This window comes from Acomys minous (assembly GCF_964271855.1).
Source record: "Acomys minous genome assembly, chromosome: 7".
In the NCBI taxonomy this organism is placed as follows: Eukaryota; Metazoa; Chordata; class Mammalia; order Rodentia; family Muridae; genus Acomys; species Acomys minous.
The window spans coordinates 94,420,640-94,437,421 of record NC_140488.1 but is presented as its reverse complement, the minus strand read 5'-3'; the positions used below and the strand labels follow the sequence as shown (position 1 = coordinate 94,437,421).

Sequence of the window (16,782 nt, the reverse complement as noted above, 5' to 3'; positions counted from 1 at the left end):
TTGCTTTTTATTTTATGTGTATGAATGAGCACAATGCTGGCATGCCTGTTGCCTGTGGCGGCCAGAAGAGGGCATCAGATCCCGTGGAATTAGAGTCATGTGGTTATGAGCCACTACATGGGTGCTGGCACTGAACCTGGGTCCTCTACAGGAACAGCAAGTACCCTTGACCACTGATCCATTTACCAGGCCCATTGCTGTTGCTTTGTTAAATGGAGATGATGTGCCTGTCATATTACCTGATAGGAAACTATGTTTATGGCTATAGATTAGTGCTGCTGTCAGCTTTGGTCAAAGAAGCTACATTTTGCATGGAAGGGTGCTTAATACAGAGTTTTGTAACTGGTCAAACTGTTGAAAATAAGAGATTGTTGAATGTGCAGCCCTAAATGGGATGTCCATATCACCCTCTACAAAGTGTATGAAGCATCACAGAAGAGAGGGTGGAAAGAATGTAAGAGCTGGAGGAAGTTGGGGGGTTGTGAAATGACATGGTCATTGCCCTTTTGAACTTACAGAATTTGTAATTACCTGCACAAGATCAGCACACAATTGGGCCCAATAGAAGCTGTTGTGGAAGGGGGAGGAACTCATGAAGCCCCACCCCTCCCTTAGCATCTATAGGTAGTTAATAGAGGCTGAAAGAGGGAGAGAGCTTTTCTTCAGTGGTGTAGCGACTAGTGAGTTGTTTGTGTTCCTGTAAATGGTCCTCTCACCTGGGCTTTTATAAGCAACCCTGAAACTCATTGAACTGCCAAGAAAGAAAGACAAAAGCAACAACAACAACAACAAACCATAAATATAGAAGAGGGACTCATAAGGAAGAGGAAAGGATCAATGTGATTGGGAGAGGGACAAGAGAGTGTGACAGGGTGAATACGATCAAAATTACATATATATATGTATATACATACATATACCTGTTTGTGTATATATGAAAATGTCATAATCAAACCTGTTATGTACAATTAATATAAAGTAAAAAGTTATGAAATATAACATGTTATATATAATATATAAATACATATACATATGTATTTTGAGCTTCAGTGACCTGGCTTCTACATCCTGACTGAGTATATGTTGTTTCACATGGAGCCACAAAGGCATGACTGGTGTTTGTTACATTAGTTATAAACCAAATATATGCTTCTTTCATTGGTATAGGAGTTGGATTTCAGTTTATAGAACCAAGACTTTGGGGGAAGGCCATATTGTGGAGGTGGTAGAGTCTCTCCCACCTCCACTTTCTTGAATCCACAGAGGAAGAAGCCAGCTTCTGAGGCCTTCCTGCTTTTACAGATGATCATTCTTCTAAAACTGATAATTTATGGAAGTGTGAAGAAACAGCAAAGGATTGAGATGTAATATGAATAAATTAATAAAATATATTAAAAAAAAGAAATAGCAAAGGAACCTCCCCAGTTTATGCTGCCACCTAGTGGCTAAGCCTGAAGTGAACCATGAAGCTTATGCTGTTTCCATGAAGTGTGAGAGTGTATTGTGATGAGGCAGTTTTCCATGTCTAAATCTCCTTTTCAAATTTTTCATACCACAGAGCCAGTCTTCTTTCCCTGTGCCACTTTCTGGACCCCCCTCTGAATTCCTATGATCCATTTGTGAGATCCATTCCTTTTTTTTTTATTATTATTATTATTATTATTATTATTATTATTATTATTATTTTTGGTTTTTTGAGACAGAGTTTCTCTGTAATAGCCTTGGCTATCCTTGCTTTGTAGACCAAGCTGGCCTTGAACTCACAGAGATCCGCCTGCCTCTGCCTCCTCAGTGATAGGATTAAAGGCGTGCGTCACCATGCCTGGCAAGATCCATTCCTTTGAATAGTCACTAGATGAACCCATTTAAAGTCGGCCATGGGGTCCTGCTCAAACTATGGCACCAGCCAAAGACAATACGTGCAGTAAACTTTGAACCCCTACCTAGTCAATGGACAGGACATTCTCCACAGTTGAGTGGAGAGTGGTGTATGACTTTCACATGAACTCTGGTGCCTCATATTTGACCACATCCCCTGGAGGGGGAGACCTGGTGGCACTCAGAGGAAGGATAGCAGGCTACCAAGAAGAGACTGATACCCTATGAGCATATACAGGGGGAGGTAATCCCCCTCAGTCACAGTCATATGGGAGGGGAATAAGGGGAAAATGGGAGGGAGGGAGGAATGGGAGGATACAAGGGATGGAATAACAATTGAGATGTAATATGAATAAGTTAATAAAATATTTTAAAAAATCAGCCATGGGGTAGTAAAAAATGGCTGGAAGGTTCTGAGGTGCTTCTGAAGGACACTGATGGCGGGCGAGATTCTCTCTAATGCTGTGCAGCTATTTGTCTGTAGTCATAGAGCAGAATACCTAGGCAACTGCACATAATTTCAGGAAGGTACATTTGTAAATGGAAAAATACCAAATCAGAGAGCCCTACCACTGCTCCCTCAGCTTTCCACCTGATTGCTGCTTATTTTAAGGTGGCAAAAACAAAGGCAGTCTACTTCTCTTGCTGGGCTCACAATCCGCATTTATGCCGAAAAGGTCAGTTTGCCATCTCCCTCAGTATTTCCATAAGGAGACATCACTCCTCTCCACAGGGAATCGGTGGAGGACACACTTCTCTGCCTGCTTTGCACTGAGAGAGAACTGGCAAATCAAAAGGCAGAATACCTGGACCTGCCGCCCCTCCTCTGCCTGCCTGCCTGCCTGCCTGCTGGGATTTGTCCCTGCACACCTGTACTCCCTGCAGCGGCCGGCATGCATAGACTTGGGGCCAGAGCATATACCTTCCAAGTAATAAATTGCAAGTGTCAGGTGGGAGGGAACCTCAGCTTTGAGATGGATTCTTCAGCAGAAGCCCTGTATTTGAGTGGGTGGTGAGCTCTCAAGCTGCTAGGAAACCTGACATTTGACTCCAAGGAGTGTGACTCTGAGCACCCAGGGACAAGGGGGTTGCTGACAATGTATGGCTCCTGGAGAGCCTTACTTGAACTTGGCATACCCCCAAAATAAGCTCTCCTTATTTCTGCTTGTGGTTTGAATAAGAATGGCCCCCATGGACTCATGTATTTGAATGCTTAAGAAGTGGCAGTAGAAAGAAGGTGAAGCTTTGTTGGAGGAAATGTGTCACTGGGGGAGAGCTTTGGGGGTTTCAAATGCCCAAGCCAGGCCCACTGGCGTGTGCTCTCTCTCTCTGTCTCTCTCTCTGTCTCTCTCTCTCTGTCTCTCTCTGTCTCTGTCTCTGTCTCTCTGTCTCTGTCTCTGTCTCTGTCTCTCTGTCTCTGTCTCTCTGTCTCTGTCTCTGTCTCTCTCTCTCTCTCTCTCTCTCTCTCTCTCTCTCTCTCTCTGTCTCTCTCTGTCTCTCTCTCTCTCTCTCTCTCTCTCTCTCTCTCTCTCTCTCACTCTCTCTCTCTCCTGCCTGCTGATCCAGATGTAGAACTCTCAAATCCTTCTCCAGCACCATGTCTGCCTGCATGTTGCCATGCTTCCTGCCATGATGATAATGGACTAACCCTCTGAAACTGTACAGTCCTAATTAAATGTTTTCCTTTTATAAGAGTTGTCATGGCCATGCTGTCTCTCTTCACAGCAATAAAACCCTAAGACACTGCTCCTTCTGCACTTCCTGTCTGAGAGACTGGCCTCAATCTTCTGTGATATTTCAAGCTAAAATTCTAGTTGTCTGAGTATATATAAGCATCTTACCTCTGATTTCTATTGCTGCAACAAAACACCATGACCAAAAAGCTGGTTGTGGAGGAAAGGGTTTATTGGGTTTATACTTCCACATTGAAGTTTATCACTGAAAGAAGCCAGGACAGGAACTCAAACAGGGCAGGGACGTAGAAGCAGGAGCTGATGCAGAGGCCATGGAAGAGTGCTGGCTACTGGCTTGCTTATCATGGCTTGCTCACCCCGATTTCTTATAGAACCCAAGGCTAGAATCACCCACAATGGGCTGAGCCCTTCCCCATCACTCACTAATCCACCTTATAGCTGTATCTTTCAGAGGCATCTTCTCCACTGAGGTTCCTTCCTTTCAGACAACTCTAGTTTATAAAGACTGGCCAGCACAGTAGGCCTTTGTGAGTTTCCTTTGGACCTACCTCTCTCCTTAGCCACACATATAGCTCTTGTAGCTGACTACATACTACATCTCACTCAGACCTCAGCTGCAGTGTCACCTCCTAGGTCTTCACTGTCCAACAAGAATGAGTGCTCCCCACTCTCTCTACCACATTGCATTGAAATGTGCATCTCTGTTTATCTACCTCTTCCACTGGACTCCCAGATGGCTGTCAGCAGAGGCTAGATTTTGTTCATCCTTGAATGCCAGCATAGCCAGCCAGCCACAGCTGTTTGATAAATAATGCCTTGCAGAAACAGCATTGAGGTCTACGAGTGCCTGAGGCTGTATTGCATGCACCATGGTAACAAGCCTAGCTTTAGAACTTGAGACCATGGTAACGAGCCTAGCTTTGGAGCTTGAAACCTGGCCTCAGACCCTGCTATTTATATGATCTTTGGGTGAGTTTCTTGACTTTTTTTATTTTTAATTTTGTCATCGGTAGGCTGGGAATAATCACTACTCCTTTTTTGAGATTGTTTTTAAAAATTATTTTTAATTTATATATTCACTTTACATCCTTATCAAAGCCCCCTCTCTCCTCTCCTCCTGGTCCACCCTCCCACCTATCCCTAACCCTGCCTCCCCTTGACCTCAAAAAAGGAGAGCTCCCCCCAACCAACTCACCCCAGCACATCAAGTTGCATCAGGACTGAACTCCTCCTCATCCACTGAGGCCAGGCAAGGCAGCCCCATTAGGGGGAAGTGAGTCCATGTCATAGACAGTACCCACTCAACTTACACATGAAAATTAAACTACCCGTAAGTTACATGTGTGTATGGGGCCTAGGTCCAGTCCATGCATGCTCTTTGGTTGATGTTTCCATCTTGTAAGCCCCTATAGGACAAGGTTAGTTGACTCTGTTGGTCTTCTTGTAGCATTCTTGTCCCCTCTGGGTCCTTCTATCTTTCCCTCCCACTCTTCCACAGGACTCCTCGAGCTCCACCTAATGCTGTGAGTCTCAGCATTTGATTCAATCAACTGCTAGGTGGGATCTCTCAGAGAACAGTTAAGTTAGGCTCCTGTCTGTAAACATAGCAGAGTATTGTTAATGGTGTCAGAGGTTGGCTCTCTTCCATGTGGTGGGTCTCAGCTTGGGCCAGCATTGGTTGGCCATTCCCTCAGTCTCTACCTTTATCTCTACATGTCTTGTAAATCACTGCTTCTTAAGGCTGTGAGGATATGGCATAATAACTTACGCAGAACACTTGAGCAATATGTGTATGACACATAGAATTCAGTTTGTCATAGAGGCTAATCAGAGCAACAGCAGCAGCATGAACACCAGCCATCTCTAATGGGAGGAGAAGCTGTAAGAAATACATGGAACTTGAAACCAGACATGTTGATTACTTATATATAGACTTTAAAGAGGTAGGAATCTGTTCAGGATAAAATGCATGGACAGGGCCTAGAGATATTGGGCGAGAGTGCTTGCCTCACATGTGTGAAGCCTTAGGTTCAATCTCCGGTACTGTGAAATGAATAAATAAATAATTTGGCCAGTGAGGTAGCTCAGTGGATAAAGGTGGCTGCTGCCAAGCCTTACAACCCGAGCAGGATCCTTGGGATCCAGATGGTAGAAAGAGAGAACTGACCTTCACAAAAGGTCCTTCATGACCTCCACACATGTACCATGACACACGTGCATATGTGCTTGCACACACAATAAATATATTAGTTAATTGATGAAAGATAAGTAAGATTCAGGAGCAGATGGAATTGCCCTGGGAAAGAATGAGGAAGGGAAAAACTGGGGCAGGAGGACTGAAGACACGGAACCCCAAGAAAGCGCACATTTCAGAGGTAAAAGCAGACAGAGCAGAACAGGCATAGAGTAATTACAGCTAGGAGATTGCTACTTCCAGCCACCTGAGACCACCAACGGTGCCATTTTGGAAGGAAGGTGAATGAGGAGAATACAAGAGGCAGCCAGAGAGTCACCCTAGGAGCCACCCTGTTCAGTAGCATGATGGGAAAGAAGGTGCACTGTAGGAGGCTAGAGACAGCCATGAAAGGGGCAGAGTGGCAGTGTGTGTTACAGTGTACGTTTTTGTGGTGTGAATTACTTTTGGGGGCAAATGAAGGACTGATTCCAGTGAAATGTGGAAGTCACTTTGCTTCTAAGCAGCTGGCTTTCTCATCATGTTAATATTTGGCACCACTGGTAATAACAACTGAAAGCAGAGTGCTCTGACACAGGTGAAGGTAGCAAGCTGGGGGACATGGGGAGCCTTATGTTTAAGACCCATTTATCCTGTTTTCTATTTGCATGTGTTTTGAAGTGCTTGGGGTATCCCTCATCAGTCTTTGTGCACTAAATAGTCAGCCTTTCTGATCACTACACCCATCACATACTTCCTTTTTAAAATGTAAATGGCTATGTTTATCAGGGTGTTTCAGTTTTTAAAAGAAGTGTGTGTGTGTGTGTGTGTGTGTGTGCGCGTGCGTGCGTGTGTGTGTGTGTGTGTGTGCGTGCGTGCGTGCGTGTGTGTGTGTGTGTGTGTGTGTGTGTGTGTGTGTGTGTCTGCAGAAGCCAGAAGAGGACATCTAATCTCATAGAGCTGGAGTTATAGATGGTTGAGAGCTGCCTGGTGTGGGTGCTGAGAATTAAACTTCAGTCCTCCAGAAATGCAACTCTTAACTGCTGAGCCATTTCTCCAGCCCATACAATGTTTCTTTATTAGGAATTTAATATTAGAAATTACAGTGCTGATTGTTTTTCTCGCTGCTCCTTAAGTCTTTTCCTAACCCTTTCTCCTCTGGTAACTTTTATGTTGGGGGGGGGGTAAAGTGTTAGCTTTTAAGAAATCTGTATGTGAAAATATATGAGATGCTCATGTGTGGTTCCTTTTCTTGAACGATACTAGAAGGAGACATGGAGGGGACTAGCAAGGTCTGTGGCGAAAGGTTTCCCCAAGGGCAACCGTGCTTGCTTTACATCAGTGTGACTTAGTTTCTCTGAGTGAGTCTTTTCTGAAGTATTCTTGGTCAGATGTTTACGTGGTTGGGTTTTTGCATTTATACCTTCTCTTTGATCTTGTTACAGTCTGAACAAGTGTCTGAAGCTGACTTACATCCTCAGCTAAGCAGAGCTCCTTCCCAAGCTACAGAAGGCAGTCCAGCAAAGAAGGTAGGTACAGCAGAAAGATGCTGCCGTGGTAGCATAAAGACCTCTGGGCATCTTACAAATCTATCACTTGAAAGTTTCTACCAAGATGAGTGTGACGGTCCACAGTCCTGAAGTATGCATTCTTTCTGAAGATTGGGATCCTGAAGGCTTTGGAGCTGGGTTGTGGATACCCCTGGATGTTTGTGCTTTTCTCAACCTTCCAACTAAGCATAGCTGCCTTGCTTTTGGCAAGATCAAAAAAATGTTGTGGAGGGGCAGGAGAGATGGATGGATCAGTGGTTAAGAGCGCTCACTGCTCTTACATAGGACCTGGATTCAGTTCCTAGCACCTCTATTGTGGCACCCTACTGTCTGACCTCAGTGGTCATTGCACATATATGGTGTACTTACACACAAAATGGAAAATTAAATAAATAACTACTTTTAAAATGTGGGGAGAGCTGGATGACTTTAGTAACACTCCATACATCTGCTAAGGAGGTAGACGTGTATAGGAATAGCTCAGCAACTTTGGACTCCACTTGGTTTTGGATATGCATGCATGGTTTTCCTAACAGTGCAGCCAGCAACCTAGGACCCCTATTTGCATCAAGTTTCATGCATGCCCCACTTCAAACAATAGCATAAAGTACTCCTGCCTTTTAGTAATCATTTAGTAGTTTCTTGTTTGTAGTAATTTTCCTTTGAGAAATGCTCCAGAGCATATCAGGCATGAGACCCAGGGAACCCTTCTGGCTTGAACTAGTTTTGGATGCATGTGCATTAAGGCAAACTGTTTTCTGTGTGAACTTTTAAGGAAAACCTTCTATTTACCATCTTATGTCTGTGCATGATTGGGCACACATATGATTAAAATCAGATGTGTCACCAGAAAGGACATGCACAGTGAGGAAAAGGCTTATATAACTCAAGCCTGTCAGTCAAATAGAATCCTCCATATTACACTCCTTAGCAACCAACTTGTCCTCCTCCTGGACCCCATAAAAGAAAGCCTCCCAAAATAGCAAGCTTAAGTAGCCCACTAATTTCTCCAATGTGTCCCGTATTGTCCATTGATGAGGCTGACGCGTTGCTCACTATGCTATGGAGGCAGATTGTACTGTCTGTTTAAATCAAGCTTCTTGCTGCTTTGCCATTCATGTGCTCATTTTCCAATCCTTTGAATAAGGCACCAAGAATCTGGGACCATCTAGTTCGGACAATGAGACCCTGTTAGCATCTCATGTGGGTGAAACAGTCTCCCCTTCTTGGTACCATGATTTCTTTCTTTTCTTGCTTTTTTTTTGGTTGTTTTATTAGTTTTAAAAATTAGCTTGCAGAGCAGTAAGTTTGGCCATCACATTTCCATATGTATTTGTCTTTGTTGGTTCTCATCTCCCTGTTCCCCACCTGCTGAGTGTCAGGTTTTTTTCTTGTATCTTGGCACCTTTACCTTTGCCTGGCCATACCACTGGGCTCCTGCTCTTTGCACAGCTAGAACTCCTCACTGCTGTGCTCCCTATGTACTCCCCCGCCCCTCTTTCTGTTCTTTGGTATTGTCTCCTAGACCTTTCTTTTAGCAAAGAGAGTGGACCTTGGACTTGGGAGGACATGGGATCCTACAAGGAATCAGTACAGCTGTTTCCTTGAACACACTGGCTTTTTTGTTTGACTTCACGTAGGGATCAAGAGTAGGAGAATGATGAACACGTGACTAAGACCATTACAGACTTTGAACTGTAGTCTCCAAAAAGCCTCAGAGTGAGACAAGAGTCAATTTTGTCTTCAATTAGAAAAGACCTTGTGGTTATATAACTGTGGTTCTCAACCTTCCTAATGCTGTGACCCTTTAATACTGTTACTTATGTTGTGGTGACCTCCAGCCACAAAATTATGCTGTTGCTAGTGCATAACTGTAATTTTGCTGCTGTTATGAATTATAATATAAATGTCTAATATGCAGGATATCTGATATTTGACCCTCAAAGGGGTCATGACCCATAGGTTGGGAACTGATGTCATACAGTCTACGTGAGTTTAAATGGCAAGAAAAATATAGATTGTTTACAGCATTAAAAAAGGAAAAGAGTAAGGACACTAGAATTTTATTTTGGTGTCCTTCTTGGTAATAGAAGCGGGTAGTAGCTTCTCAGCATATTTAAAAAGAAAGGCAGGCAGGCTGTTTGCTGGAGGCTGCAGCTAACCGCACTCCAGCACTTGGTGAGCTAGGTATCAGCTATAGGTCTGTGGTGTGTAGTTTGAATAGAGAAGTCTTCTGACCTTGAGGACAGAACTTTGGATAGTGGCATGATGGATGGAGGGATCATTAAAAAAACTTCTTGAGCATTTTGGGTTTCTTTTTAATCCACAGGATGCGCCACATGCTCAGCCTCCATCAAAACCTATTCGCAGGAAATTCAGACCTGAGAACCAAACTACTGAAAACCAAGAGCCTGCTGCTCCAGTTGGAGGGGCAGCTTCTGCAGCAATGGTGAAACCCCAACCAACAGTACAGAAGTAAGTGGCACAGATGAGTGAAAGACGGTGGGGAACTTCCTCTTACATCTGCATGCATATATATTTGTTAATGTGTTTGCACTTACAGTCCTAGCCATAGGGTTTTATGGTTGCCATAGTCATCTCTGCCATGGTGATGGTGATGGTGGTGGCATTACAGACTCCTAATCTGACAGTATAAAGTAGATCTTATACTCCATAGGACTTAGCCTGCCCAAAGGAGCAGGCAAGTTCTAGGAGTATTTGGTTTGGTTTCCCATCATTCTCTCTTTTCTTTCCTTCCTAACCTCCCTTTTTGTATTGGTCCAGATTTTTCTATGAAGGGAACAAGTATGGTGAGGGTAATTATTTCTTATTTCATGGCTGATCTGAAGTTCCTTCAGGGTACATGGCTAGCTCGGGGTTCATAGACCGAGTCTCAGCAGCAATAGGGTATGGTTTAAAAGGGACCCTGATGCAGAGTCTGTTTTTAGTTTCCTCAGTACTGAATGGCACAGTCAGATCCTCTGTAATACTTCCCTTACTACCTGCAACAGACACCAGAGAGATTGTGGAGGCACTGTGGGCACTTCCAAGGATCAGACAACAGTGTTTTGGACAAATTGCCCTTCTGTAGAAGGCTGCCTTTGAGAAGATCTCTTACTTGACTCAGTCCTTTTGTAGTGACATTGATATATTGAGGGCAAAATCCCGCTGCTGTCACTTGACTAGAAGAGAGCTTCTCTGGCCAGTATTACAAATACTTGCGAACCTTTGTGATATCTCTGTAGAGGCCTTCAGGTCGCAGGGCTCTGTAGCTTTCCTTCTGCGATTACTGTGGAAAGAACAGCAACAGCTTCTGTGTCTGATGTCAGCAGCTTGCCTGGGAAGCTGGGTCCCATTTGGATTCTTTATGTCCTTCTTCAGAGGATTTTTCTTTCCTCAGATGGGTAGTTCCCTGAAGGCATCAACCAGTACAGGAAGTGATTTTTCCGCATTGTCTTCACCTTCCTAACCAAAAGGATAGATTTCTGTCAGCACAAAGATGACTATTTTCCTCCTGAATTTCAGCTTCATATTAATTCTAGTTAGTCAGTAGTGGTCCTGTTGCCCTCCAAAGCAGTATATTCACAAAAGTTATGTGACCATTGCCACACTATAATTTTGGGACCTTTTTTTGTGGTTATCTCCAAAAGAATTTCCTGCCCAGTAGGAGTTGCTCCCTGCTTTCCCTTCCCTGTTCAGCTGCTAGAAATCACTAGTTTACTCTGTCTTTACTTTGTTTACATTTTACATAGATATAGTCATGTATCATGTGGTCCTTTGTCCTCGATTACCTTTTACTTTCTTAGTGCTTAGAAGGTGCACCCATGTTGTAACATGAATTAGAACTTAATTTTTATGTAGAGTGCTTTTCCACTCTATTAATATTCCACATGTTATTCAGTGATTCATCAGTCAGACTTTTGGGTTGTGTGAACTTTTTGCATAAATAATGCTGTAGTGCTGTCTATGTTCATGTTTCTGTATAGACATGTGTTTTTGTTTCTTGTGGGAATATATATCTGGGTAAAATTTGGACTTACATGATAATGCTATGTAACACATCGAAGAAGTGCCTAATTATTTTTCACAGTGACCACTCCACTCAACATTTCTAACAATGTATGTGAGGGTTTTAGTTCTCTATTTCTTCATCAATACTTATCTAGTTTGTGTAAGAAAATATACATTTTTATTTTTTGAGATTATAATGTAATTGCATCATTTATTCATTTCCTTTCCTCTCTCCAAACCCTTCCACGTGCCTCCTGCTCTCTTTCAGATTTATGACCTCTTTTTCATTAACTATTGTTGTATTCATACAATCTATCCTAGTGACTGTAATGTAGTACCTCACAGTGGTTTTGATTTATATTTCTTTAATGATTAATAAATAGTGTTGAGCATCTTTTCCTGTGCTTATTGGCCATTTGAATACAGTTTTGGATAAACATCTACTCATAACCCATTTATATTTGTGTTTTGGGTTCTTCATATAGTCTGCATACAGCTCCCCTTTCATATACACATTTTCAGATATTTTCTCCTGTTCTGTTGGTTGTGTTTTTATTTGCTTTGTGTAGTTTGAAGTACCAAGTTTACGTGTGTGTGTGTTTGAGACAGGGTCTCAATGTATGGCCATGGTTGACCTGTAACTTGATTTGTAAACCAGTCTGGCCTTGAACTCACAAAGGTCCACCTGCCTCTGCTTCCTGACTTCTAGGGTTGAGGTTGTATACCTCCATGTCTGGCTTGTCACTTATATTTTTAGTGTCATATTTAAGAAACTGATGCCTACTCCAAGTCCATAAAGATTATTTACTTATAAAAAGTCTTGTCACTTTATATCTGATGCTGATACCTATGCTCTATTTTGAGCTCATTTTGTGTCTCATGAGAAGATGGGGTTCAACTTCATTTGACATGGTAATTATACAGTTGTCCCTACAGTATTTATTAAAATGGTGCTTTCTTCTATTCATATGTTCTGTGAATGTCCCTCAGCATACTAGTGTGGGGACCATGTGATATTTAGCTAAGAGACTAATGCACAATGTGAATAGTCAAGGCCTAAGTTTTCACATGAGAGTATTGTATACAGCTTCTTATTTTAGTTCTAAGACTAGTTTACTTTGGCATGATAGGAAGGAATTTAGCATTCATACTTCTTAAAGGCCAGGAGCAAAACCAAACTATACAAAATGGTTGGCCTACCCTTCTTTCTCAGACAGAGTTTTAAGAGAGAATAAGCTCAGATTCCCTTAGACATGTGCTGTATATAGCTAAGTTACCTACCCCCCACTTCCTTCTCATTTACAGTGTTAGTTGCTATGTAATATCTTTGGGAAAAATGAGAAGAAGAGTCACAATCATTTTCTGTAAGCCTAAATTCTCCAACAGAACACCGAGAAAGGCTAAAAATAAAGTAGGCTAGCTATAAAACTGTCATCAGCTTTTATAAAAATGAACATAAAAAATGAACCATTGTCAGAAACAAATTCACTTTTGGTATTACATTGTTCACACAAAGAAATTAGTAAGTTCATCCAAGTAAACTGCTGAGTCCAGGTTATGTGCAAAAAAATTCATAATGTGTCATCATTAATAAAGTCCAACATGAATTTGGTTTAACAGCAATTTGGCTTAGTTGTTTCTTTGCTGCATCTTTTCTGTCTATTAAAAATAAACCCCTGGGAAACAGGATTATTCATGCAACATGGAGACAGAGGGCACCGTGTGATGGTTCCATGGTCAGCTTCTATAGTCTCTACTCTTCCTTGTAACTCCAGAGTGGTCTAGCAGCTACTATAGACTGTTTGCTTACCTACATGATGTTCTCAGTGTGGTTGCAATTGTTTTCTTTCCCTCCTCATGCTTGGTGTATTGGGATTGTTTGTGGGATTGATGTCTTGAATCCCTGATGGAAGTCCTCCATTTCCAACTCTAGAAAAGGCAGTACAAGTGTGGGACTTAGAAGATGCACCCAGTTTCCTTAGGAAAAGTCAAAGCCCAGGGAGAAGGCTAAGAAGATGTATCCTTTTCTTAAAGGGAGGATCTCATTTAGTCATGTTGGATCTTTGTGTAGCTGAGGATGATGAACTCCCGATCCGCCTGTTTTCATTGCCCAAATGTTGGGATATAGATGCAAACCTACATGTTCCACCTAATAGTTTTATTATTTAGAGACTTCTATTTATATTCTTTCTGAGAAAGATTTTTTTTTGAGTTTGAGTCTCACACTGTAGCTCAGGCTGGCCAGGAACTCACCATATAGCCTAGGCTGGCCTCAAACTCATGGAAATCCTCTTGACTCAGCCTTCTAAGTGCTGGTATATCATAGACATGAGCCACTATGCATAGCTTATTTATATCCTTTAAAAATAATAAAAGTATATTGTATACATGTATCAGATTCTCAAAGAATAAGCAAAAAATATTTTTATAAATTTGGATTTGCTACTTGAACAGAAAATACAGTTCAGAAGGGTAGAATCATTCTGTCCAGGAAACTGGGCATCTTGTCTTCCTATTCTAGATTTTGTTGGGGCTTGCCTTTATCCATATGGCTAATGGTGACTTGTCACCAACATATTTATACTTCAGATCATATGGAAAGTGTTGCACAGTACTTCTGTTCCACATCAGCAGATAGTGTGGCATGCAACGCAATGAAACAAAATGATTATCTGCTGAATTGTTAGTCAGAGGTCTTCCTCCTTTGAAACTGGGCCAGTTGTAACCTAGATTGGAACACAGAATAAAATATTAGGGGAATCTGTAGTGGAAAGCTTCAGAAGCAGTTATGAGGCAAGATAAACACCTTCCTAAGATGTTAACAGGAGTCCTGGGCCTAACATTGGTGTCTAAATGGAGACCTGATCTTTTCTTTACTTAGGACTCCTTTGGTTGCAAAATAGAAAAAAAAAACCCAAACCAAAACCACCACCACCACCACCACCACCACCACCACCACCACCACCACCACCAGCAGCAGCAGCAGCACCAGCAGCAACAACAACAACAAAAAACTTGGAATATCTTAGCATATTATTTCTTGATTCATAAAGAACTTTAAGGAATCATATTTCTTATAAGGATATAGGGGTGTTTTATAGAAAATAGTGGCAGGAACACATCATAAAATGGGAACTGCCAACCTTTGGGTTCCTTCTGAAAATTTTCTAGTGTTCTAAAGGGTATTTACTATTTTTCTCTGTGGAAAAAGTCTACAGCCTTCAGCTGCTGTGAAGTGCCAAGGCTGAACTGAACTCATAACTATCATCCACATACCTAGGAGAGAGAGAAGCTGCTCAGATGAGTATGCCCCAGCCAGCACCCATTGAAGTGTGAAACTGGAAGTAAGGGTTTCATCAAACAAGCGTGAATACAAGGCATCTGTCCATGTAGGTATAGAGGGGCAACGGAGGCAATTCTTGGAGAAGGAGAAGCTGTTCTAAGCTGACTCACATAGGATGGTAATAGTCTAAGGGTGAAGAGGCAGCTGGTTCTTATTGGTCTCTTTCTGTAAACTTTAGGTTTTGAACTATATAGATTCATAGAAACTAACAAAAAGTAATACCAAAGAAGCTTGTCTATCTTTAAGTTTGTTCCAATGATTACATTTTACCTAAATATAGCCAGGATAATTCTATACCATTTTGTCACATGTTATATAGATTTGTGTAGCAGTTCCTGTGTCAACGTCCTTGAGGAGGAGTCCCACTTACCTCCTATTCTCTAACATCCATAGCCCCTAGCAGACACTTGTGTAATTTTCCATTCTTTTCATTTTAAGAATGCTATATAAATGGAACCATGTAGCATGCAACCTTATGGATTTGATATATTTTCCCTCAGTATACATTTAGCACATAAAAAACCAAACCAACCAAACAAAACAGTCCTGGACACTTATCCCAAAGAAAGGAAAACTTTCATTCCTTAAAAATCCATCCAAGTGTGGTAGATGTGTGTATCAGTCAGCACTGCACAGCAGTGTCCAGTGGCATGGGTATACCAGTCTGTTAGACACTCTCCTACTAAGTGATATTTTAGCTGTGTATAGTTGGTGAATATCACAAATAAAGTTGCTGTAATGTAAGTATCCCTGCACAGATTTTTATTTATAAATTGATTTTCCTTTCATTGGGATAAGCATCTTTTTTTGATAAAAATAATTATTTAATGGAAAGATTTACACTTAGACTCACTTCCTTTACTTAATGATATGAAGGGATAAGCCTCTTGAACTGTGATTTTTGGATTGTCTGCTAAGTATATGTGTAGTTTGAAAAGAAACTAAATTATCTTCTGGAATGGTGGTGCCATGTCACATTCTCACCAGCAATATATGAGTGAGACATTGAGTTTCTCAATGTCTTTGCCAGAATTTAGTGGTGTTCCTTTTTTAATTTTTGCTGTTTGAACTCTGTACCACTGTGGTCTTAATTTGTATTTTTCTGAAGGCTAGTGATGTTGAAAACGTGTGTGTGTGTGTGTGTGTGTGTGTGTGTGTGTGTGTGTGTGTGTGTGTGTGTGTGTCTGTGTGTGTGCATCTGCCACCACATATCCTCTTTGGTCATACATCTCTTCCTTTCCTTTGATGATTTTCTGATTCTTTTTTTTAACTGTTGTATTTTGAGTTCTCTTCCTTATTCCTTCCTTTCTTTCTTTTGGAAAGAAGGGTTAATTTTGGTTCACAGTTTGGAGAGCTACAGCACATGAGGCTGCTGCTGCTGTTGCATTGGCAAATACACAGTCAAAAAGCAGAGAGACAAATGCTAGTGCTCTAAGTTTTGAGAACTTTTTGTATTCTGAAAAGAAATCCATTATTAGATTTGTTGTTTTCACATAGCTTGTGCCATGATGAAACTTGTCTTTTCATTCTCTTTATAGGCCATTGTGTTTTCTTATTTTTTCTTTTTTGTTGTGTTCTTTTAGTTGTTGATATTCAGTGTAATCTTTGTATATATATTAAATATTATCCTGGAACATTTATTGCCTTACCAGAAATACTAGTAATTACTGTTCTTTAGAGTAGAAAGGCAGACTTGAGTTTCTAAACTTTAATAATAGCTCTTTGTTCCTGTGGTGAAGAGAAGATGAATTTTACTTCATTTCAATTTATTAAAAACACACAACTGAAATAAATTTTATTTCAAGGGTCTACAGTTTGAGAACTTAAAATAGTACTTGATCAGAAGTAGATGTGATTCAAGATGTTACCAGAAGTGCAATAGCTGTAGATGTGCCTTTGAAACCAAATTTACATACTTGAACAAATGTTTGAATATCAAACATCTCAAAGTAAAAGTCTTATAGAATGTTGTCCTTTTGGAAAAAACACTAAAATTGGACCAAGGCACAGTTTCTCTTAAGTAGAAATTTAAATCTGTTTGTTGTTGAGCGGAGGAATGCATCATGTGTCAAAATTCAAACATTCTTATGTTATATATATTTTGTTTCTGTTATGTTGGTATTATTCTCAAAA

The 16,782-nt window shown here is 41.2% G+C and overlaps 1 protein-coding gene across 13 annotated transcripts in view; it reads left to right on the top strand.

Annotated features, from left to right (window-relative positions):
- Positions 1-16,782, top strand: part of REPS2 (RALBP1 associated Eps domain containing 2) — a 213,779-nt gene that overhangs the window by 180,827 nt on the left and 16,170 nt on the right. For all 13 annotated transcript variants that reach the window (XM_084790161.1, XM_084790163.1, XM_084790171.1 and 10 more), the window contains 2 exons: positions 7,191-7,274; positions 9,625-9,770. In XM_084790161.1, coding sequence (XP_084646287.1) covers positions 7,191-7,274; positions 9,625-9,770 — 230 coding nt within the window. The remainder of the gene's footprint in view (positions 1-7,190; positions 7,275-9,624; positions 9,771-16,782) is intronic.